This window comes from Perca fluviatilis, chromosome 5, assembly GCF_010015445.1.
Source record: "Perca fluviatilis chromosome 5, GENO_Pfluv_1.0, whole genome shotgun sequence".
NCBI lineage: Eukaryota > Metazoa > Chordata > Actinopteri > Perciformes > Percidae > Perca > Perca fluviatilis.
This window is the reverse complement of record NC_053116.1, coordinates 13520110-13535037: the sequence shown is the minus strand read 5'-3', so window position 1 is coordinate 13535037 and position 14928 is coordinate 13520110. Positions and strand designations below refer to the sequence as shown.

The 14928-nt window shown below is 40.8% G+C and overlaps 3 protein-coding genes across 5 annotated transcripts; 2 read left to right on the top strand and 1 right to left on the bottom strand.

Moving 5' to 3' along the window:
- The first annotated feature begins 122 nt into the window (after positions 1–122).
- lmod3 (leiomodin 3 (fetal)) lies at positions 123–3159 on the top strand. 2 transcript variants are annotated; one of them, XM_039800754.1, is made up of 4 exons: positions 123–685; positions 808–1242; positions 1330–2499; positions 2753–3159. In XM_039800754.1, the coding sequence occupies exons 1-4, from the start codon at positions 395–397 to the stop codon at positions 2798–2800; spliced, it is 1944 nt and encodes a 647-aa protein (XP_039656688.1). In that variant the 5' UTR covers positions 123–394; the 3' UTR covers positions 2801–3159. The 2 variants fall into 2 exon arrangements, with proteins under 2 accessions (XP_039656688.1, XP_039656687.1); XM_039800753.1 differs by having other exon boundaries at positions 124–685; positions 808–2499.
- Positions 3160–3549: 390 nt separating this feature from the next.
- Positions 3550–7730, bottom strand: LOC120559207 (PRA1 family protein 3-like). Its single transcript, XM_039800757.1, has 3 exons — positions 7445–7730; positions 6660–6877; positions 3550–4970 (listed from the first exon to the last, which is right to left on the bottom strand). The coding sequence occupies exons 1-3, from the start codon at positions 7624–7626 to the stop codon at positions 4795–4797; spliced, it is 576 nt and encodes a 191-aa protein (XP_039656691.1). The 5' UTR covers positions 7627–7730; the 3' UTR covers positions 3550–4794.
- A 110-nt stretch (positions 7731–7840) lies between these two features.
- Positions 7841–14554, top strand: LOC120559206 (NEDD8-activating enzyme E1 catalytic subunit-like). Of its 2 annotated transcripts, none has more exons than XM_039800755.1 (18): positions 7841–8084; positions 8187–8225; positions 8908–9031; positions 9174–9254; positions 9383–9465; positions 10155–10235; positions 10343–10386; positions 10477–10541; positions 10647–10802; positions 11388–11490; positions 11653–11763; positions 11886–11939; positions 12388–12424; positions 12517–12598; positions 12714–12814; positions 12896–12959; positions 14014–14068; positions 14175–14554. In XM_039800755.1, exons 1-18 carry the CDS (start codon positions 8065–8067, stop codon positions 14261–14263), a joined length of 1389 nt encoding a protein of 462 aa, XP_039656689.1. In that variant the 5' UTR covers positions 7841–8064; the 3' UTR covers positions 14264–14554. The 2 variants fall into 2 exon arrangements, with proteins under 2 accessions (XP_039656689.1, XP_039656690.1); XM_039800756.1 differs by having other exon boundaries at positions 8187–8249.
- The last annotated feature ends 374 nt before the right edge of the window (positions 14555–14928 follow it).

Here is a 14928-nt window from a genome sequence, read left to right as displayed (position 1 = left end):
CAGCACTTTAGAGGTTATGAGCTCTGGTAGGCTGGGAGGAGCTCTGTGTTCAGAAGACAGACCACTATCAGCCCAGTGAATATGATCCACCTGCTGCTGTCAATCCTACCCGTTCCTTTGCCTGAAGCAACTGTCATCCCAAAAGATCCTGATGGCCAGGCCAGCTGGGAGCAGGGGCTGAAAGAAGAATTTTAGCATGGCTCCCTGCTTGTACCTTAAATATCTTCCATGCAGTTCACAGGATTTAATTTTAGACTCCACATGCGGTAGGAGCAAATGGTTCCTAGCTGAAGTCAAAGTCAGAGGCTTCTCAGTTTGCTCTGTCCTGAGTCATAGATTGGACAGAAGTTGTCCTTCCTTTTGATATCAGCGGAAGAAAGAAGTTTACGCAAATATGTCAAACAGTAGGAAAGACTTTGAGGATCTCAATGAAGAGGATATGGACGAGGATGAACTCCTTGCAATGCTTTCACCCGAGGAGCTTAAGGAGCTCCAGAGTGAGATGGATGTTATTATTGCCCCAGATGAGAGGGTACCGGTGGGGCAGAGGCAAAAGGACCAGACGGAGAAGCCTCCAACAGGGACGTTCGACCACAGATCCCTGGTTGGTTACCTCTACTGGGAGAAAGAGTCCAACCGTATGCTTGAGGAAGAAAGAGTGCCTGCTATTCTGCTGCCCAGTGAGGTAAGAAGTCAAACCCTTGAATGTTTAGGTACAGATCAATTTAGATTTAAATGTTACAGGCAGAATTTAAAAAAAAAAAGTTTTTGGAATAACAAACCTTGGTCTGATGTTGTTTTCATCAGAAAGCTTTGAGGGAGGAAACTGAAAAGAAAGACGAGGAAGAAGATGTGGAATATGAAGTAATAGAGGAAGTCATTGAGGAAGAAGCTGTAGATGATACAGATGGAGAGGAAATTATAGAGATCATTGAGGAAATTGTTGAAGAGCTTGACGAGAGGGATGAAAACGATGAAAAGGACAAAGGGGTGGATGAGGAAGATGAGGAAGAGGTGAAGTCACTTGTGAACAATGGCAAACGTGAAAATATAGACAAACATGTAGATCCTCTACACGCTAACAGAGAAAAAGTGTCAAAAAACAATGCAGATGACAATCAGCCTTTTCCAGACACAAAGGAGAAGAGTGAGAGCATAGCCCCAAAACACGGCACATCACAAGTTGAAGAGAAAGAGGAAATTCAAACTACAGACTCTTTGCTTCCCAAAGAGGCTCCAGAGGAGCCCAAAATAAGCAAAACCAATGATGAGCCACTGCCGAAAGAAGAGAGAACTACAGACTCTTCGCTTCCCAAAGAGGCTCCAGAGGAGCCCAAAATAAGCAAAACCAATGATGAGCCCCTGCCGAAAGAAGAGAGAAAAATTAACAAATTACAACTTCCAAAGCTGGCATTCAACAATATAAAAATGACATCAAGACCCTCAGGAAATGAGACAAACTTGGAGTCGACGCTCGACAAAATCCGCAACAACAACCCGTCTATCACTGAGGTAAACCTCAACAACATAGAAAACATTCCCAAAGAGATGCTCTTGGATTATGTCAACGCTTTGAAGAAGAACAAACATGTGAAAACCTTCAGTATTGCCAACACTGGTGTTGATGAAAACATAGCTTTCAACCTGGCCAACATGTTACGAGAGAATCGCGGCATCACCACTTTGAATATTGAGTCCAACTTTGTGACCGGGAAGGGCATCGTCGCCATCATCCGCTGCCTCCAATTCAACGAGACTCTCACAGAGCTGCGTTTTCACAACCAGAGGCACATGTTGGGTCACCACGCAGAGATGGAGATCTCACGCCTGCTCAAGGCCAACAACACCCTCCTGAAGATGGGCTACCACTTTGAGCAGCCGGGGCCCAGGATGGTGGTGACCAACCTTCTAACCAGGAATCTGGACCGCCAGAGGCAGCTGAGGAAGGAGGAGCAAAAGCAGCAGCAAGTGAAGGAGCAGAGGGAGCTGATGCAGATGTATGAGAACAGCCTTAACCTACCGCCTGGTTTACTTGAGATGCTCGGCTACATACCGCCTCTAGAAGTCCTGCAGGAGCATGGGCTTGTCCCACCCTCGTTTGAACTGAGCACTGTACCTCAAACCCACCACCAGACGGGACAGCCGGAGCCTCAGAAGGAACTCAAACACAAGAGCACTCCCAAACAACCCAGTGCCGAACCAGCAAACGCATTGAGGGACGTCCAGTTGAAGAGGACTCCCAAGAAACGTGACCCTTTTCTGGACCTGGACCCGAGGGATAACAGGAGACCAGAGAATGCAAGTTTCAAACTGAGGAAGACTCCCAAAGAGAAGGATGCAGGCAGTGGAGAGGTGGCAGATGAAAGAGAAAACCTGACTGACGTGATTAAGACTTTGAAGCCCATCCCTCGCAGACGACTGCCCCCTAAGGTTGATGTCACACCCCGCGACCAGCTCCTAGATGCAATCAAAAAGAGCAACGTGGCCTATCTCAAAGCTGTGAGTATCCAAGAATTATTACTGTGAGATTTATCAAGATGGGATCCTGTGTTTAGAAGTACTTATAACATTTGACAAGTTAGGTTTCTTAACGTTACTGTTGATGGTGTTAAAGCTCTCGATAAAGAAGAGCATTTTTTCCACGTGAATGTAGCCTATTATCTAACTTGTTTTACAGCTTGTGAGGTGTTCTAGTATGGTAGTATAGAAATCCAAGTCATCTTTTTATTCTTACCTTTGTCGCTGCTTGCAGGTGCCGCTCCCTAAAGTTCTGGAATCAAGTGAAACGAGTCTCCTCTGAGGCTGCAACTTCAGCCGTTTGTTTTCTTCACCATATAGTTTTCTTTATTTTACATGTATTCTCAAATGCACTGTGCAAAATAAGAGTGAACCATGCTTTCCTAACACATAAAACATATCGGCTGGTTGTTGTTTCAGTCTTGTGTTGTTATCACACTGAATGCTGTCTTTAGGAAGTTGTAACAAAGGTACAAATTACCAACACCCTATTCAATTTAAATCAAAGTAGATAACCTAATCGTCATTTGCTATTGCCATTGTTCATATATTTCTTATTGTGCAAATAAAATAGATTTTTATTGTAGTTGTGTTAGATTAAATGTTAGATTTGCATTTGCTATAAAGAAATCTTCCACTTTTTGCCTGGGGATTGTTTTTCCTTTTTCATTTAAATGGAATAGCACTCAGTGCCAAACTAAATGGATCCCCGGTAAATCATTGCAGTCACTCCCAGTTATTTATCTTCTGATTGTTAAAGGTGTAGATGTGAAAAAAAGAACAAATTACTCAGAGAGATGAGTCAGAATCCTGAAAACCTGATCCATGTGGATAATTATTCAAACTGAATTGAATGACAGTATGTACACACTTGGAGGGGATATTCATTAGTTAGTTATTCAGTAGTTATAAACAAGCTTTTTATTTATTTCAGGAATAGGCAACAATTCACTACTTTGTTTCACAGAAAGACTTAACCGAAATAAGAACTTAATTTTGTGAAGAGACTCATTTGGAAAAAAGACTGCAACGTAAATCCGGTTATCTTTATTTTTAGAGGACAGCCATGTTTTACTTCCAGTTCTGTGATTTAATCACACTTCTCATCACTTTGCAAAAATGAAAAAGTCACATAAAAACATAGAGAATATATAAGATAGCATCCATAAAACATAGTCTTTCTGAACTGCCATTTGTGAAGGCAGCATGCACAAACTGCAGTTAATGTGCACATGTGGAAAAGCAAACAGGAAACAACTGCTCTTACTATCAGGATTAACAGCATTGAAAAAGAACACCTAACATTACAGATGACAGATTTAATTTAGATTGCATTTTTAAACAGGGAACAGGATTTGATCCCAACATGGAATGGGGAAAATAGCATGGGAAGTTCATTAATTGAATCACTCATTTTGTCTCATTCCCAAAAGTATGTACTTTGTATCCTGTAGCCATTTTATACATTTCTGCATGCTATATTAAAAAAATAAAGACACATCAGAAATAAGAACAAACATGTACATACCATGACATAATATTCAAACAATAAAACGGCACTTGCCATTCATTTTTCAACATTGCATAGCTGTGATCAGAATAGATACACTCAGGCCAGCCTGTATAGTCAGGAACTGTGTGCACACATCTTTTGAGAATAGGAATATTTCAACTCCAGGATTATTAGTCAGGCCATATAACCATGTCTACACAAGAAGCAAACTGGTCTCAGATCAGTATTGATACAGCTCTTGGAGTGACAAGATGGGAGTTATTGCTGTTTAATAAGCAGTTAACAGTTGACTGGGTGTTGGGTAATCTAAACATGCTTGTTTTGAGGTAGCAAACTGAAAGTATCTGATTTCTTCTTTAGAACAAACACAATTGATATCTATTAACAGCATTAGATATTGTGTTCAGACATTCTGCTTCATTTTGCTGAAATAAATACACCATGTCGAGAGGGATGAACAAATCATCATCATCAGTCATCATGTGGAACAAAGTGTGTTGTCAACATGGGAAATTAGCTGTTTTTGGAACATTTTTGACAAAGGGATGCCCTTTGGTAGCCTTTGGTGCCTCTCAACATCCAATCCACGCTGTGATTGTGCAAATCGTGCTCTAAAATGTTACTATCCATCTGTGAGTTCAGTCACACAAAAAAGAATAAAGTAAAACAAAATGCAAACATTAGTAACTTTACATGTATAGAGGGGATACAAACTCAACAAATGGGACTATACTATGGACATTCTGGCACGTTTGGCTAGAGCATTATTCCTTCAGTTTGCTTTCAATGAAATCCTGAATCTTGTTCATTTTCTCCTCCTGCTGATCCAGGAGGTCCATGATGATGCCCATGGGAGTTTTCTTTAGCCCAACTCCCTCAATCTTGTTCTCCAGTCTGTTCTTCATGTTGCGCAGTCTCAGGGAGGCATGAATCAGAATTACTACAGGAAAAACAACAAGCTATTATAATGTGACAATAAAAACATACATTTCAGTGTCTCAAACTTAATAGATGATTTTCTCTGGAATACATCTTGGGAAATAAGAAAACAAAATGTGATACTGTTGCAACTCAGACTTTACAGCAGGTGTAAGGATCGGCATATCTTTTATTCCCATGGCAGGCAGATACTGAATGCATGACATCAGCCAGTAAATGTAGTTCTGTCCAAATCAACAACCCATAGCAACCCGTCAACACAGGCAGGAGTGGGCAGGCCTCCTGGGAAGCGATCAAACGGCCTCATCTATCCGCCATTATGTTAGAACTGCTACATTTGCTCTAACGATCCAACCCATCAATTATCTAAAACCACTCTGCTGACTGCCTGACTCAAAATATATTTAGAGAGCTGTAGCAAATCCAAAACTATACCTCTGAACTACAGTATACAGCTCAGTCTGTAATGCTGACTTCATTTTGCAATCTGTGTCATGAGTGAATTCATGTCAGCAATACTGTACACGCTGTTCAATCCCTACAGTGAGTCAGAATGAGAGCGCATGGAAAAACGTGTTCACCCACAGAAAAACCTCAGTTTTTGCATCCCTGTGTGACTCACCATCTCCCTTTACAGTTTAGCATATAACATTAGTCAACGAGTGCTGCGGTATACTGGAGGGAACACAACTTAAGATTCTAATTAGACAAGGCCAAGCACTAAATCTACAAATATACTTAAAGTAAACGTTGTTCCTTAAAAGGTCCCATGACATGGTGCTCTTTGGATGCCTTTATATAGACCTTAGTGGTCCTCTAATACTGTATCTGAAGTCTCTTTCCCATAATTCCACCTTGGTGCAGAATTACAGCCACTAGAGCTAGTCCCACAATGAGCTTTCCCTAGTATGTGCCATTTCTGTGTCTGCAGCTATGTTAAAAAACCTCAAAGTGAAATTTTCATGCCATGGGACCTTTAAGAGAAAAAGTATCTTTGTCACATATCTTAAATGTTAAGTGTTGTGAAGCTAAATGCAGGTAAAATAACTGGTGTTAACAAGGCTTATTTGCCTCAAAACTAGCAGATGTTTTGCATTTTTGTGTAAAAAAAATAAAATCACAGCGTTGCATAAGATACAGAAAGAGATGCGTGTGTGATTCCTCTTATAACTTCAATTGTAGAAAGGCCATGCCCTTGAATTACAAGAGGGAGGGTGTGGAAACCTAAAGAACACAATCAAGAACAACTGACAGCTACATGTTTACATGTTCTATTGTGTGATGTATGTGTCTTTAATTTACCAGGTCAAGCACCTACACAAGAAGTCATGGCAACATTGGCAAAAATGTTTTTTGTTTTTTTTATAAGAGAACAAAGTCAAACTTGTACTTGGATATTTGTATTCGTCTTGGAAACAGCAGTTTGATGTTATCATGTGAACGAAATACCATATTCATGTGGTAACAATTAAAAACCATCTCCATGACAACTGAACAAACTCCAGTTTCCACATGCCATGGACTCAACTTTTTTTTCATTCCACAGTGGAAATTATTTTAGGGGACTATACGTTATTATAGAGGACTATTTGGCATACAGGGGGGAGATTTCTGACACAGACTGAATATAATTTTATAACTAAATTATCCATTCACTTTTTGAAAGCAAACAGAAAACCTTGTGACTTACACAGCAAAGGGAAGGTGATTCCGAAGATGAAGACCATGACGCCACCACACAGCGACAGCAGAAAGTAGCTGGTGACCATGACCACGATGACAAACAGAGTGGGATTCTTCCTTTTAAAGTTCTTAACTATGGCCTGGTTCTCTCCTGCCCACACTGAACCCACGAAGACCAGAGTCACCACAGCTCCTCCCAGAAACATGCCAAATGGGTTCAGGAACCTGAATATTGGAACATGAAAGTGACATGTTGTAGAATGTGCTCCAGTGGGTGTAAGCATTTTGCTTTCAATAGCACAACCTGGTGGTACCAACAACCACAATAGCTAACATCCTGGCCAGCTTAGGACAGATGCCTGCAGTAAGGCCTATTCTCATGGCATGCTCTATTCAAAGAAAACTACCAAACCAGCTTGATATATGCAAAATCACGACCTACTAGCAGCAGTGATAGATTGGATCCAGATCCAATGTAGCTCAGTCAATGTAGGCTCTCAGAAACAACCCTGGTAAATTCATTTTTAAATAAAGGAGGATCTGTTGACCGTTTCCGTTGATAATTTGAAGCACACATTCTTAGTTGCTGCTGTGTAGCTTAACTGCTATAGGCTAAGAAAGGCAGCTACATATCTAAAAGGCACAGGCTACAATAGAGCTTTAAGGGCTCAACAATAAGTACAGAAATAGCCTGTGTGGCCATAATGGGTGTGGATAGTTCGGTATGCAGGCTAAATAAACACAAAACCAGAGATGCTAGCTTGCCTCCGTTCGCAAGCTGCCAGGACTCACCCTACAATGAGGAAAACCACCAGTGCCACGGCGAAATAATTCGTTTGGTAGTACAGTAAATTACTGATCACTCTGTTGTTCCACTTTGTTAAATCTCTAAATTCAGGTTTGGCGAACCGGTCCGATCCGGGGAAGAAATCATCCCAAGGTCTGAGCGGTGCAAGCTCCATCTTGGCTGCCATGTCTTCAACGTGTAGCTAGTGAAACGACACAAGAACACAAACAAAACCCACACGCGCTGCGTAATATTTGACAGGCCAGCTGATCACCGTCTGAGCGTGGAGGAGGGGATGTCACTAACATGCCGTACTCTCGCTCCAGATCTCACGAGAGTCGGATTATCGAAGAAGTGTTTGGAGTTCTAGACTTGCGTTCTACAATGCGCAGCAGCACCATATAAAACAACATCTAAAAGAAACGAATTTCTCATGGCAGTTGTTTAAACAATGTAGGCAATAAAAGAAACCACCACCTTGTTTTTTTATTCAGACCCACGTTAAGGCAAGCAGGAGGATAAAAAAAAAATACGTTGTCCCTGTATGGGCAGTTTCTGCTGCTGTGTGCAGCTTTGACACTCGGGAACACAGCAGACACAATCGGGGACATGGGACCGTGAAAGTATGGCGGATGCCGAGGAGCCGTAAGTTTAAATGAACGAAAAATATGATTTTATCGTAGATAAACTCGCGCCTATTGTCGTTATCCCGGCTTGCTTAAACCCCTTTTACTCTTCTTCTTCCAGGGAGAAGAAAAGAAGGCGAATAGAGGACCTGACTGAGAAGTTAGTGACGAATGCAAAATAAAGGTCTCTGACTGGCAGCAGGTTTGCGTTGCGCTCCGAGCAGCGGCTGCCTGGCCAGGAGACATGAACATAAACATTTTAGCTAGGGACATTAATAACCCAGTTAGCTGTTTGTACAATTCGTTCACACAATGTATCCATTCACAGTATCAAACATATCGCAGAGACCCTTGCTGCACCAATCCTGCATCCTCCTTTCATGACAAATCCCAAATGCACGTAGCCTCCAGTAGCTGTGTACCATTTCATACTAACGTTCCATACGAATCCTAAGCAGGTGTTGAGTATTTAGTGTGTACACTCAAACAACTCATAAATGCATTCTTATAAATACTTCACTTGTGAGTGTGATGTGTACTTATATCCCACAATGCAATGCACACAATTAAAAGTAGAAACCTTAGAATTGGTAAGCGGTGTGTAAAAACAATAGTGGTAAAAAAAAGAAAAGAAAGAAAGAAAGTTAAATTCACAGTGGCAATCCAAATTTACAGTTGATGTCTGATATGTGGTATTATATAATTTCCTGTTAGTATGAAATAGTATAAATATATTGAGTTCTTGGATTCTAATTATTAGAGCGATGAGTAGGGAGAAATGTGCTCATTTAAGTGCTTGTACTTGTACTGTAAGTTCAGTATATGGTGTGTTGTGTGTCCAGAATGGCTGTAGATGGTGGACACAGGGACGGTGGTTGCGACTGGGATGGCCGGTGGAATCATGTGAGGAAGTTTTTGGAGAGACCTGGCCCGTTCACCCATCCTGACTTTGAGCCAAGCACTGAGGTGACATAGAAATACTTTCATGGAAACCTCTTTTAACGCGTGTGATAAAGCTTGTAGCTTCACACTGTCGAGTGGTAGTGATATTTCAAATCCCAGTACGTTCTTATTCTTAAATTAAGTTTTTTTTCTTCTTTCATCTCAGTCTCTACAGTTCTTGTTGGAGACATGCAAGATTCTGGTCATTGGTGCTGGAGGACTTGGATGTGAGCTCCTCAAAAACCTGGTAGGAAATAGCTTTAATCTATGTTAAATGAGTGTACTGTTGAAGTGTAAGATGAGCAAACACACAAACTATTCTCACTGCTTGCATCTTTAGATAAGTTAATAATAATTAGTCTTGTTTTGTTTTAGGCCCTGTCTGGATTTCGCCTTATTCATGTGGTTGACATGGACACGATTGATGTGTCCAACCTCAACAGGCAGTTTCTTTTCCGGTAGGCATCACCTTTGTTCTTGATCATCATGATACGTAGTTTTAACAGTAGTTTAATATTTGACATGTGTGGTAAAAAGGTGTGAGATACTCATTTACGTTTTTATAATATTTCCTCTATTTACATAATGCAGAAAGATAGTATGGTATAATAGTCAGGGTTCGTACAAAGGCTTAATTATTGTTTTGTTTTTTTAAAGATTATTTTTTGGGCATTTTTAGGCCTTTATTCGACAGGACAGCTGAAGACATGAAAGGGGAGAGAGATGGGGAATGACATGCAGCAAAGGGCCGCAGGTCGGAGTCGAACCCGGGCCCGCTGCGTCTAGGGGTAAACCTCTATACAATATGGGCGCCCGCTCTACCAACTGAGCTATCCGGGCGCCCACGAAGGATTCATTTTAACCGTTATGTTTTCAAGGAATACACTTGAATTAAAATATTCAAATATGAATATAAAATGCTTGATTTTCAACAAAATCTGGTGTTTAATCTGCACAATCACTTATATTGTATAGCCCTCAGTTAAAAAGAAATGAGAGATACCATGTGATCTGTACCTGCGACCGAGTTACTTGAAAATTCCTCTCAGTGACTGTAGTACCGTAACAATTCCAGTGTGATAAAATCTGATTACATTCGGCATCTCATATGTCCTATAACTATTAACTGTTATATGCATCTATTTAGATCCAAAGATGTTGGACGACCAAAGGCAGAAGTTGCTGCCGACTTCATCAACAGTCGTATCCCTGGATGTAAAGTGGTCCCGTATCCTTTGCAGCAACAGATGTTACAGTTGAGAAACAACTCGGGTTTAGTTTACAGTGTGTAAAATATCTTGACCGTGATTTTGATTCCTTATTAATAACATGCAGTCACTTTAAGAAGATCCAAGACTTTGATGACTCTTTCTACAGGCGTGAGTGTTTTTCTTACAAGACCTACAGTGGTTTAGCAGAGCTTACCAAGTAAGCACCTCGGAGGTTTAAAAACGCTCGTCTCGTTGCAGAGTTCCACATCATCGTCTGTGGACTGGACTCCATCATTGCCAGACGCTGGATGAACGGGATGCTGGTATGAAAGAGGGATCTGAGTGTTGTGTTCGCTTGATATACCTTTGCATATAAGGGGCGTGGTGTGTAGTCAGTGGTGAGTTATGATGGATGTTGCCTTCTCTAGATATCCCTCCTGAGCTATGAAGACGGCGTCCTGGACCCCAGCTCCATCATTCCTCTCATTGATGGAGGAACGGAGGGCTTAAAAGGAAACGCTCGTGTCATTCTGCCAGGCATGACTGCATGCATCGACTGCACATTGGAGCTGTACCCGCCACAGGTCACTATTCAGCAGCAATTGATCTACTAGTTTCACTAGATTCATGTAAATCCAGTAGAATAAACTGTTCTTTTCTTATTAATGGGCGAATGACATGACAGAATAGTTACTCAACCTGTTTTACAAACGCTTTCACATCTGCTGTTCAGCTTGTGTTTTGTGTTGGAGAAAACATCTGTGGTGCACAGGAGGTGATGTTTCACATTTCCATCTGCACCAACAGGTGTTCGCTTGAAGAAGAAAAACGATTTGGGTCACTAACATAAGCAGTGATAGCTACCAGGCCGAACAGAAAAATAAATATTGCCAGAAAATCTGAGAAAAACGTGTCACGGGCAGGTGAAGCGTAAAACCAGCACAGCAGTGACTGTTTTGCATCACAGATTTTGCCGAAACACACGAAAAAGATCAATTAAGTAAGAATGGGATGATTTAACTTTTCCATGGACAGCTTCAATCAGTTGTTTCATAGTTTTATCACATTTATTATTCTAGCTGTCTGATTTCATGGTGTAAAACTGAAAAAAGGGTTTCTAGTGCTCCTTTAATTGCATTTATGCTTGACCTTAATTTTACTATCCACAGATTAATTTCCCCATGTGCACCATTGCGTCAATGCCTAGGTTACCAGAACATTGCATTGAATATGCCAGAATCTTACAGTGGCCAAAAGAAAAGCCATTTGGAGGTAATATCCCCCCCCAACACACACACACACACACACACACACACACACACACACACACACACACACACACACACACACACACATATTTAATCACATAAATTGGCCTTCTGTCTGTGTACATTATTATGTTAAGGCTAACTACAGTATCTTTTTTTCAACTAGATACCAGCTTAGATGGAGACAACCCAGAGCACATCCAGTGGGTGTTTGAAAGAGCCCAAGAAAGAGCTGCAGAGTTTAACATTACAGGAGTGACATACAGACTCACTCAAGGTGAATTAAGAGACATTAATTTATCATTAATGTAGTATGTCAGTGTTGTTTCTGATAACTTTCCCATTATAATTATATTTAAAAAAAATTTACATAATAAAAACCTGTTTTTTGTGCCACAGGAGTTGTGAAGAGGATCATTCCTGCTGTGGCATCAACTAATGCTGTTATTGCTGGTATGACACTCAGATGTTTTTGAGGCAGTAGCTGTTGTTCAGACAGAAAGAACATATTACAAAAAATATTGTTATATCTGGGATGTCAAAAGAAAAAGACGTTTGGCTAAGCCCCCTTTAGTTACTGTTGCTATTCCTGTCAAGGTCTTCGATTTCACGCAGACGTAAACAAAAGCAGAATAAAAGCTTGTTCCTAGAAGAAGAAGACCTACATTATTAATCCCCTTTGTTATTATACACAAACATACACACACACACACACACACACACAAAGAGGTCCGAAATACACACACATGTAAAGGTGAGATGTCAGAGCAAGTTGGCTATTTTGGCTTTGGAAAGGCAACAAAAAACACTGCCCTACTACCGGCATGTGGAGAAATCCAAAGCTTGATGGGGGGGGGGGGGTTAGCAAATGCTAAATTAATTTAGTCTCTGTTCTCCATAGCTGCCTGTGCCACGGAGGTTTTTAAGATTGCTACAAGGTCAGGAGCAGCAAACAATTCTTAATTTGCCACACCAGTTATCTGCTATTTGTCAAATGAATATTACTTTAACATCCGATTTTCTTTTGCAGTGCGTATATTCCTTTAAACAATTACATGGTCTTCAATGACGTGGATGGACTGTACACCTACACTTTTGAAGCTGAACGGAAGGTTTGTTGCGCCCCACGCTGCAGTGATTGTTAGTAACTGTAACCACCAGAAACGGTCTTGTCGGCAGCGTGACGTGCATAACCAGTTTACTCATCACATCATCTTTGATCGGCAGGAAAATTGTTCAGCATGCAGCCAGGTGCCTCAGGATCTTCAGTTCTCTCCTTCTGCCAAATTACAGGAGGTTTTGGAGTACCTTACAGAGAACGCCTCACTGTAAGTACTCAGAAAAAAAACTTTCTTCTTTTGGAAAAAATAACAAGGATTTGGTCAAAATGATGTATAAATGTTTTCCAGACAAATGAAATCCCCGGCTATCACCACAACTCTGGAAGGGAAGAATAAGACGCTGTATTTGCAGGTAATATACAGTATTCCATTTGAGAATGCTACATGGTGTTTGGTCACCTACATTAAGGGTGCAATTTGCCGGGAGGGGTGCATGGGATTTCCCCCTTTCTGGTCTACATATCCCTGCCTCTGCTGAATTATTTTGTATCCCCCCCCCCCCCTCAAAGTTATCAATGCTACTTCACCAGTAGACCATGTATACATGTATATATACCTAAAGTAAAAGTTTTTCAAACTAAGTAAAGCGCTGTAACGTGAACCGTCTATAGTGCAATAGAACGATAAAATCCGAGCAGCAGTTGCTGGTTGTCTTTAGCCGAGAGCTCCGGCAGTTAAATTTAGGCACCAAAACCTCTAGTTAAGTTGAGGAAAAAGATCGTGGTTTGGATCAAAACACTCCCGAGGAACGAACAAACGTTTCCTGGTTGAAAGTTTTTGTTGTAGCACGCAATGAAAACTGCGCTCTCCGGCTAAAAGCTGTGTTTTTTTTATGTTGACACTACATTTGTGCTATTTATTTTATGTTGAATTAACTTTTCGATATTGATGTTCATAAATTTGATTGCCTGCCTCGAGTGGCACTGTATCATGGTATTGCAAGGGGGATTTAAAGGACAATTCCAGCACAAAATGAACCTAGGGGTTAATAACACGTGTACCGAGTCGACCGTTCTCCGGGATATGCTTTCATGCTAATCTAATGTGTCTCTAGCTTGAAACAAGCTAGCGCAAACCGCTGATTAGCTTAACGCTAGGCTTTCGGGGCACTTGTAGAGTAAAAATAAATCACTATTTCTGAACCACTAACAAGGCTCAAAATAGCACCACACTTCCACGGTAGCATAATGATGGTCCCTGCATGTAAACCGAAGCATTGAGAACTTTATAAGTGTACAGACAGTTTATTAAAAAGATAGTTTAGAAAGACAGTACCTTCGGGTATACAGGCAGGCGCCATCTTGGGAAAACAGTCATGACCAGTCGAACCACGAGTGCCTTGCTAGAGCTATGTTACGCACTCTTCCTACATTTAATGATAAACTACGATTACATCTTTGTTCCAGTCGGTAAAGTCCATCGAGGAACGAACCAGGCCAAACCTCTGTAAAACACTGAAAGGTAAGACAAAGCGGTAATCCAATCATTCCCAGTCCCTCCAAAGTAAAGTAGCTGCTGACTTTCATGATCACAGAACATTACGCATGTGTTTTTATCTTTGATGCAGAGCTGGGCTTGTCAGACGGACAGGAACTGGCTGTGGCTGACGTCACCACGCCTCAGACGGTTCTCTTCAAGCTCAATTTCACCACCTGAACAATCCTTACAGCACTCAGCACTGGCGACAGATGGACTGCATCCCAATGCAGTAGCACAACTAATGATGTAAATAATATGAGTGAGGTCTCACTTGTGGGATTGGTTTGGTTGTCTTATGAAGATGGACTCATTTCTCATTAAGCATTGTTTTTTCTATTAGTATGTTGTTTACTTCTTGATGTATTTGTCCTGTTTTGACTTATTATATTGTAGCTATTTCCCTGTCAATCAAAGGAGAATAATGATGTGCACTGTATACTCTAATAAAGTTGTATTATCATGGTTGTAGAGGAAGCCTCTTTCACCAGATTTTCTTTCAGCTTTACTGTTTATCTCTTTTAAGAACTGTAAGTGTATTAGCTGCAACTGGGTTACACCCACAACACATACGTTATTTAAAACATAGTTGACTTGGTAGTAAGTCTGTTATTAACCCTTGTGTTGTCTTCCCGTTGACCATGGACTTTTTGACACACACAAAAACTAACTTTTTCTGGCGTTTTGGTCACTTTTTTCAACACTTTTTATTCATGGTCAATAATCCTAATTTAAATTACATTATATCAAATTTTTGAGTTTAAATAAAGTATATAGTTAAGATCAGAAGATGTTGAGTAGGAGACCATTTAAATTAGTTTTTCCAAATGCTATAAAATTGAATA

What these genes read in the sequence shown, in the direction of transcription:
- LOC120559207 (XM_039800757.1), bottom strand. Translation starts at nt 7,626, where the DNA reads ATGGCAGCCAAGATGGAGCTTGCACCGCTCAGACCTTGGGATGATTTC. An exon ending in GTGGTTTTCCTCATTGTAGG is followed by an intron (nt 6,878 to 7,444) that starts GTGAGTCCTGGC and finishes TCCAATATTCAG; the next exon opens with GTTCCTGAACCCATTTGGCA. An exon ending in AATCACCTTCCCTTTGCTGT is followed by an intron (nt 4,971 to 6,659) that starts GTAAGTCACAAG and finishes TTTTTCCTGTAG; the next exon opens with TAATTCTGATTCATGCCTCC.
- lmod3 (XM_039800753.1), top strand. Translation starts at nt 395, where the DNA reads ATGTCAAACAGTAGGAAAGACTTTGAGGATCTCAATGAAGAGGATATG. An exon ending in CTATTCTGCTGCCCAGTGAG is followed by an intron (nt 686 to 807) that starts GTAAGAAGTCAA and finishes TGTTTTCATCAG; the next exon opens with AAAGCTTTGAGGGAGGAAAC. An exon ending in ACGTGGCCTATCTCAAAGCT is followed by an intron (nt 2,500 to 2,752) that starts GTGAGTATCCAA and finishes CGCTGCTTGCAG; the next exon opens with GTGCCGCTCCCTAAAGTTCT.
- LOC120559206 (XM_039800755.1), top strand. Translation starts at nt 8,065, where the DNA reads ATGGCGGATGCCGAGGAGCC. An exon ending in ATGGCGGATGCCGAGGAGCC is followed by an intron (nt 8,085 to 8,186) that starts GTAAGTTTAAAT and finishes TTCTTCTTCCAG; the next exon opens with GGAGAAGAAAAGAAGGCGAA. An exon ending in TGGAGCTGTACCCGCCACAG is followed by an intron (nt 10,803 to 11,387) that starts GTCACTATTCAG and finishes TACTATCCACAG; the next exon opens with ATTAATTTCCCCATGTGCAC.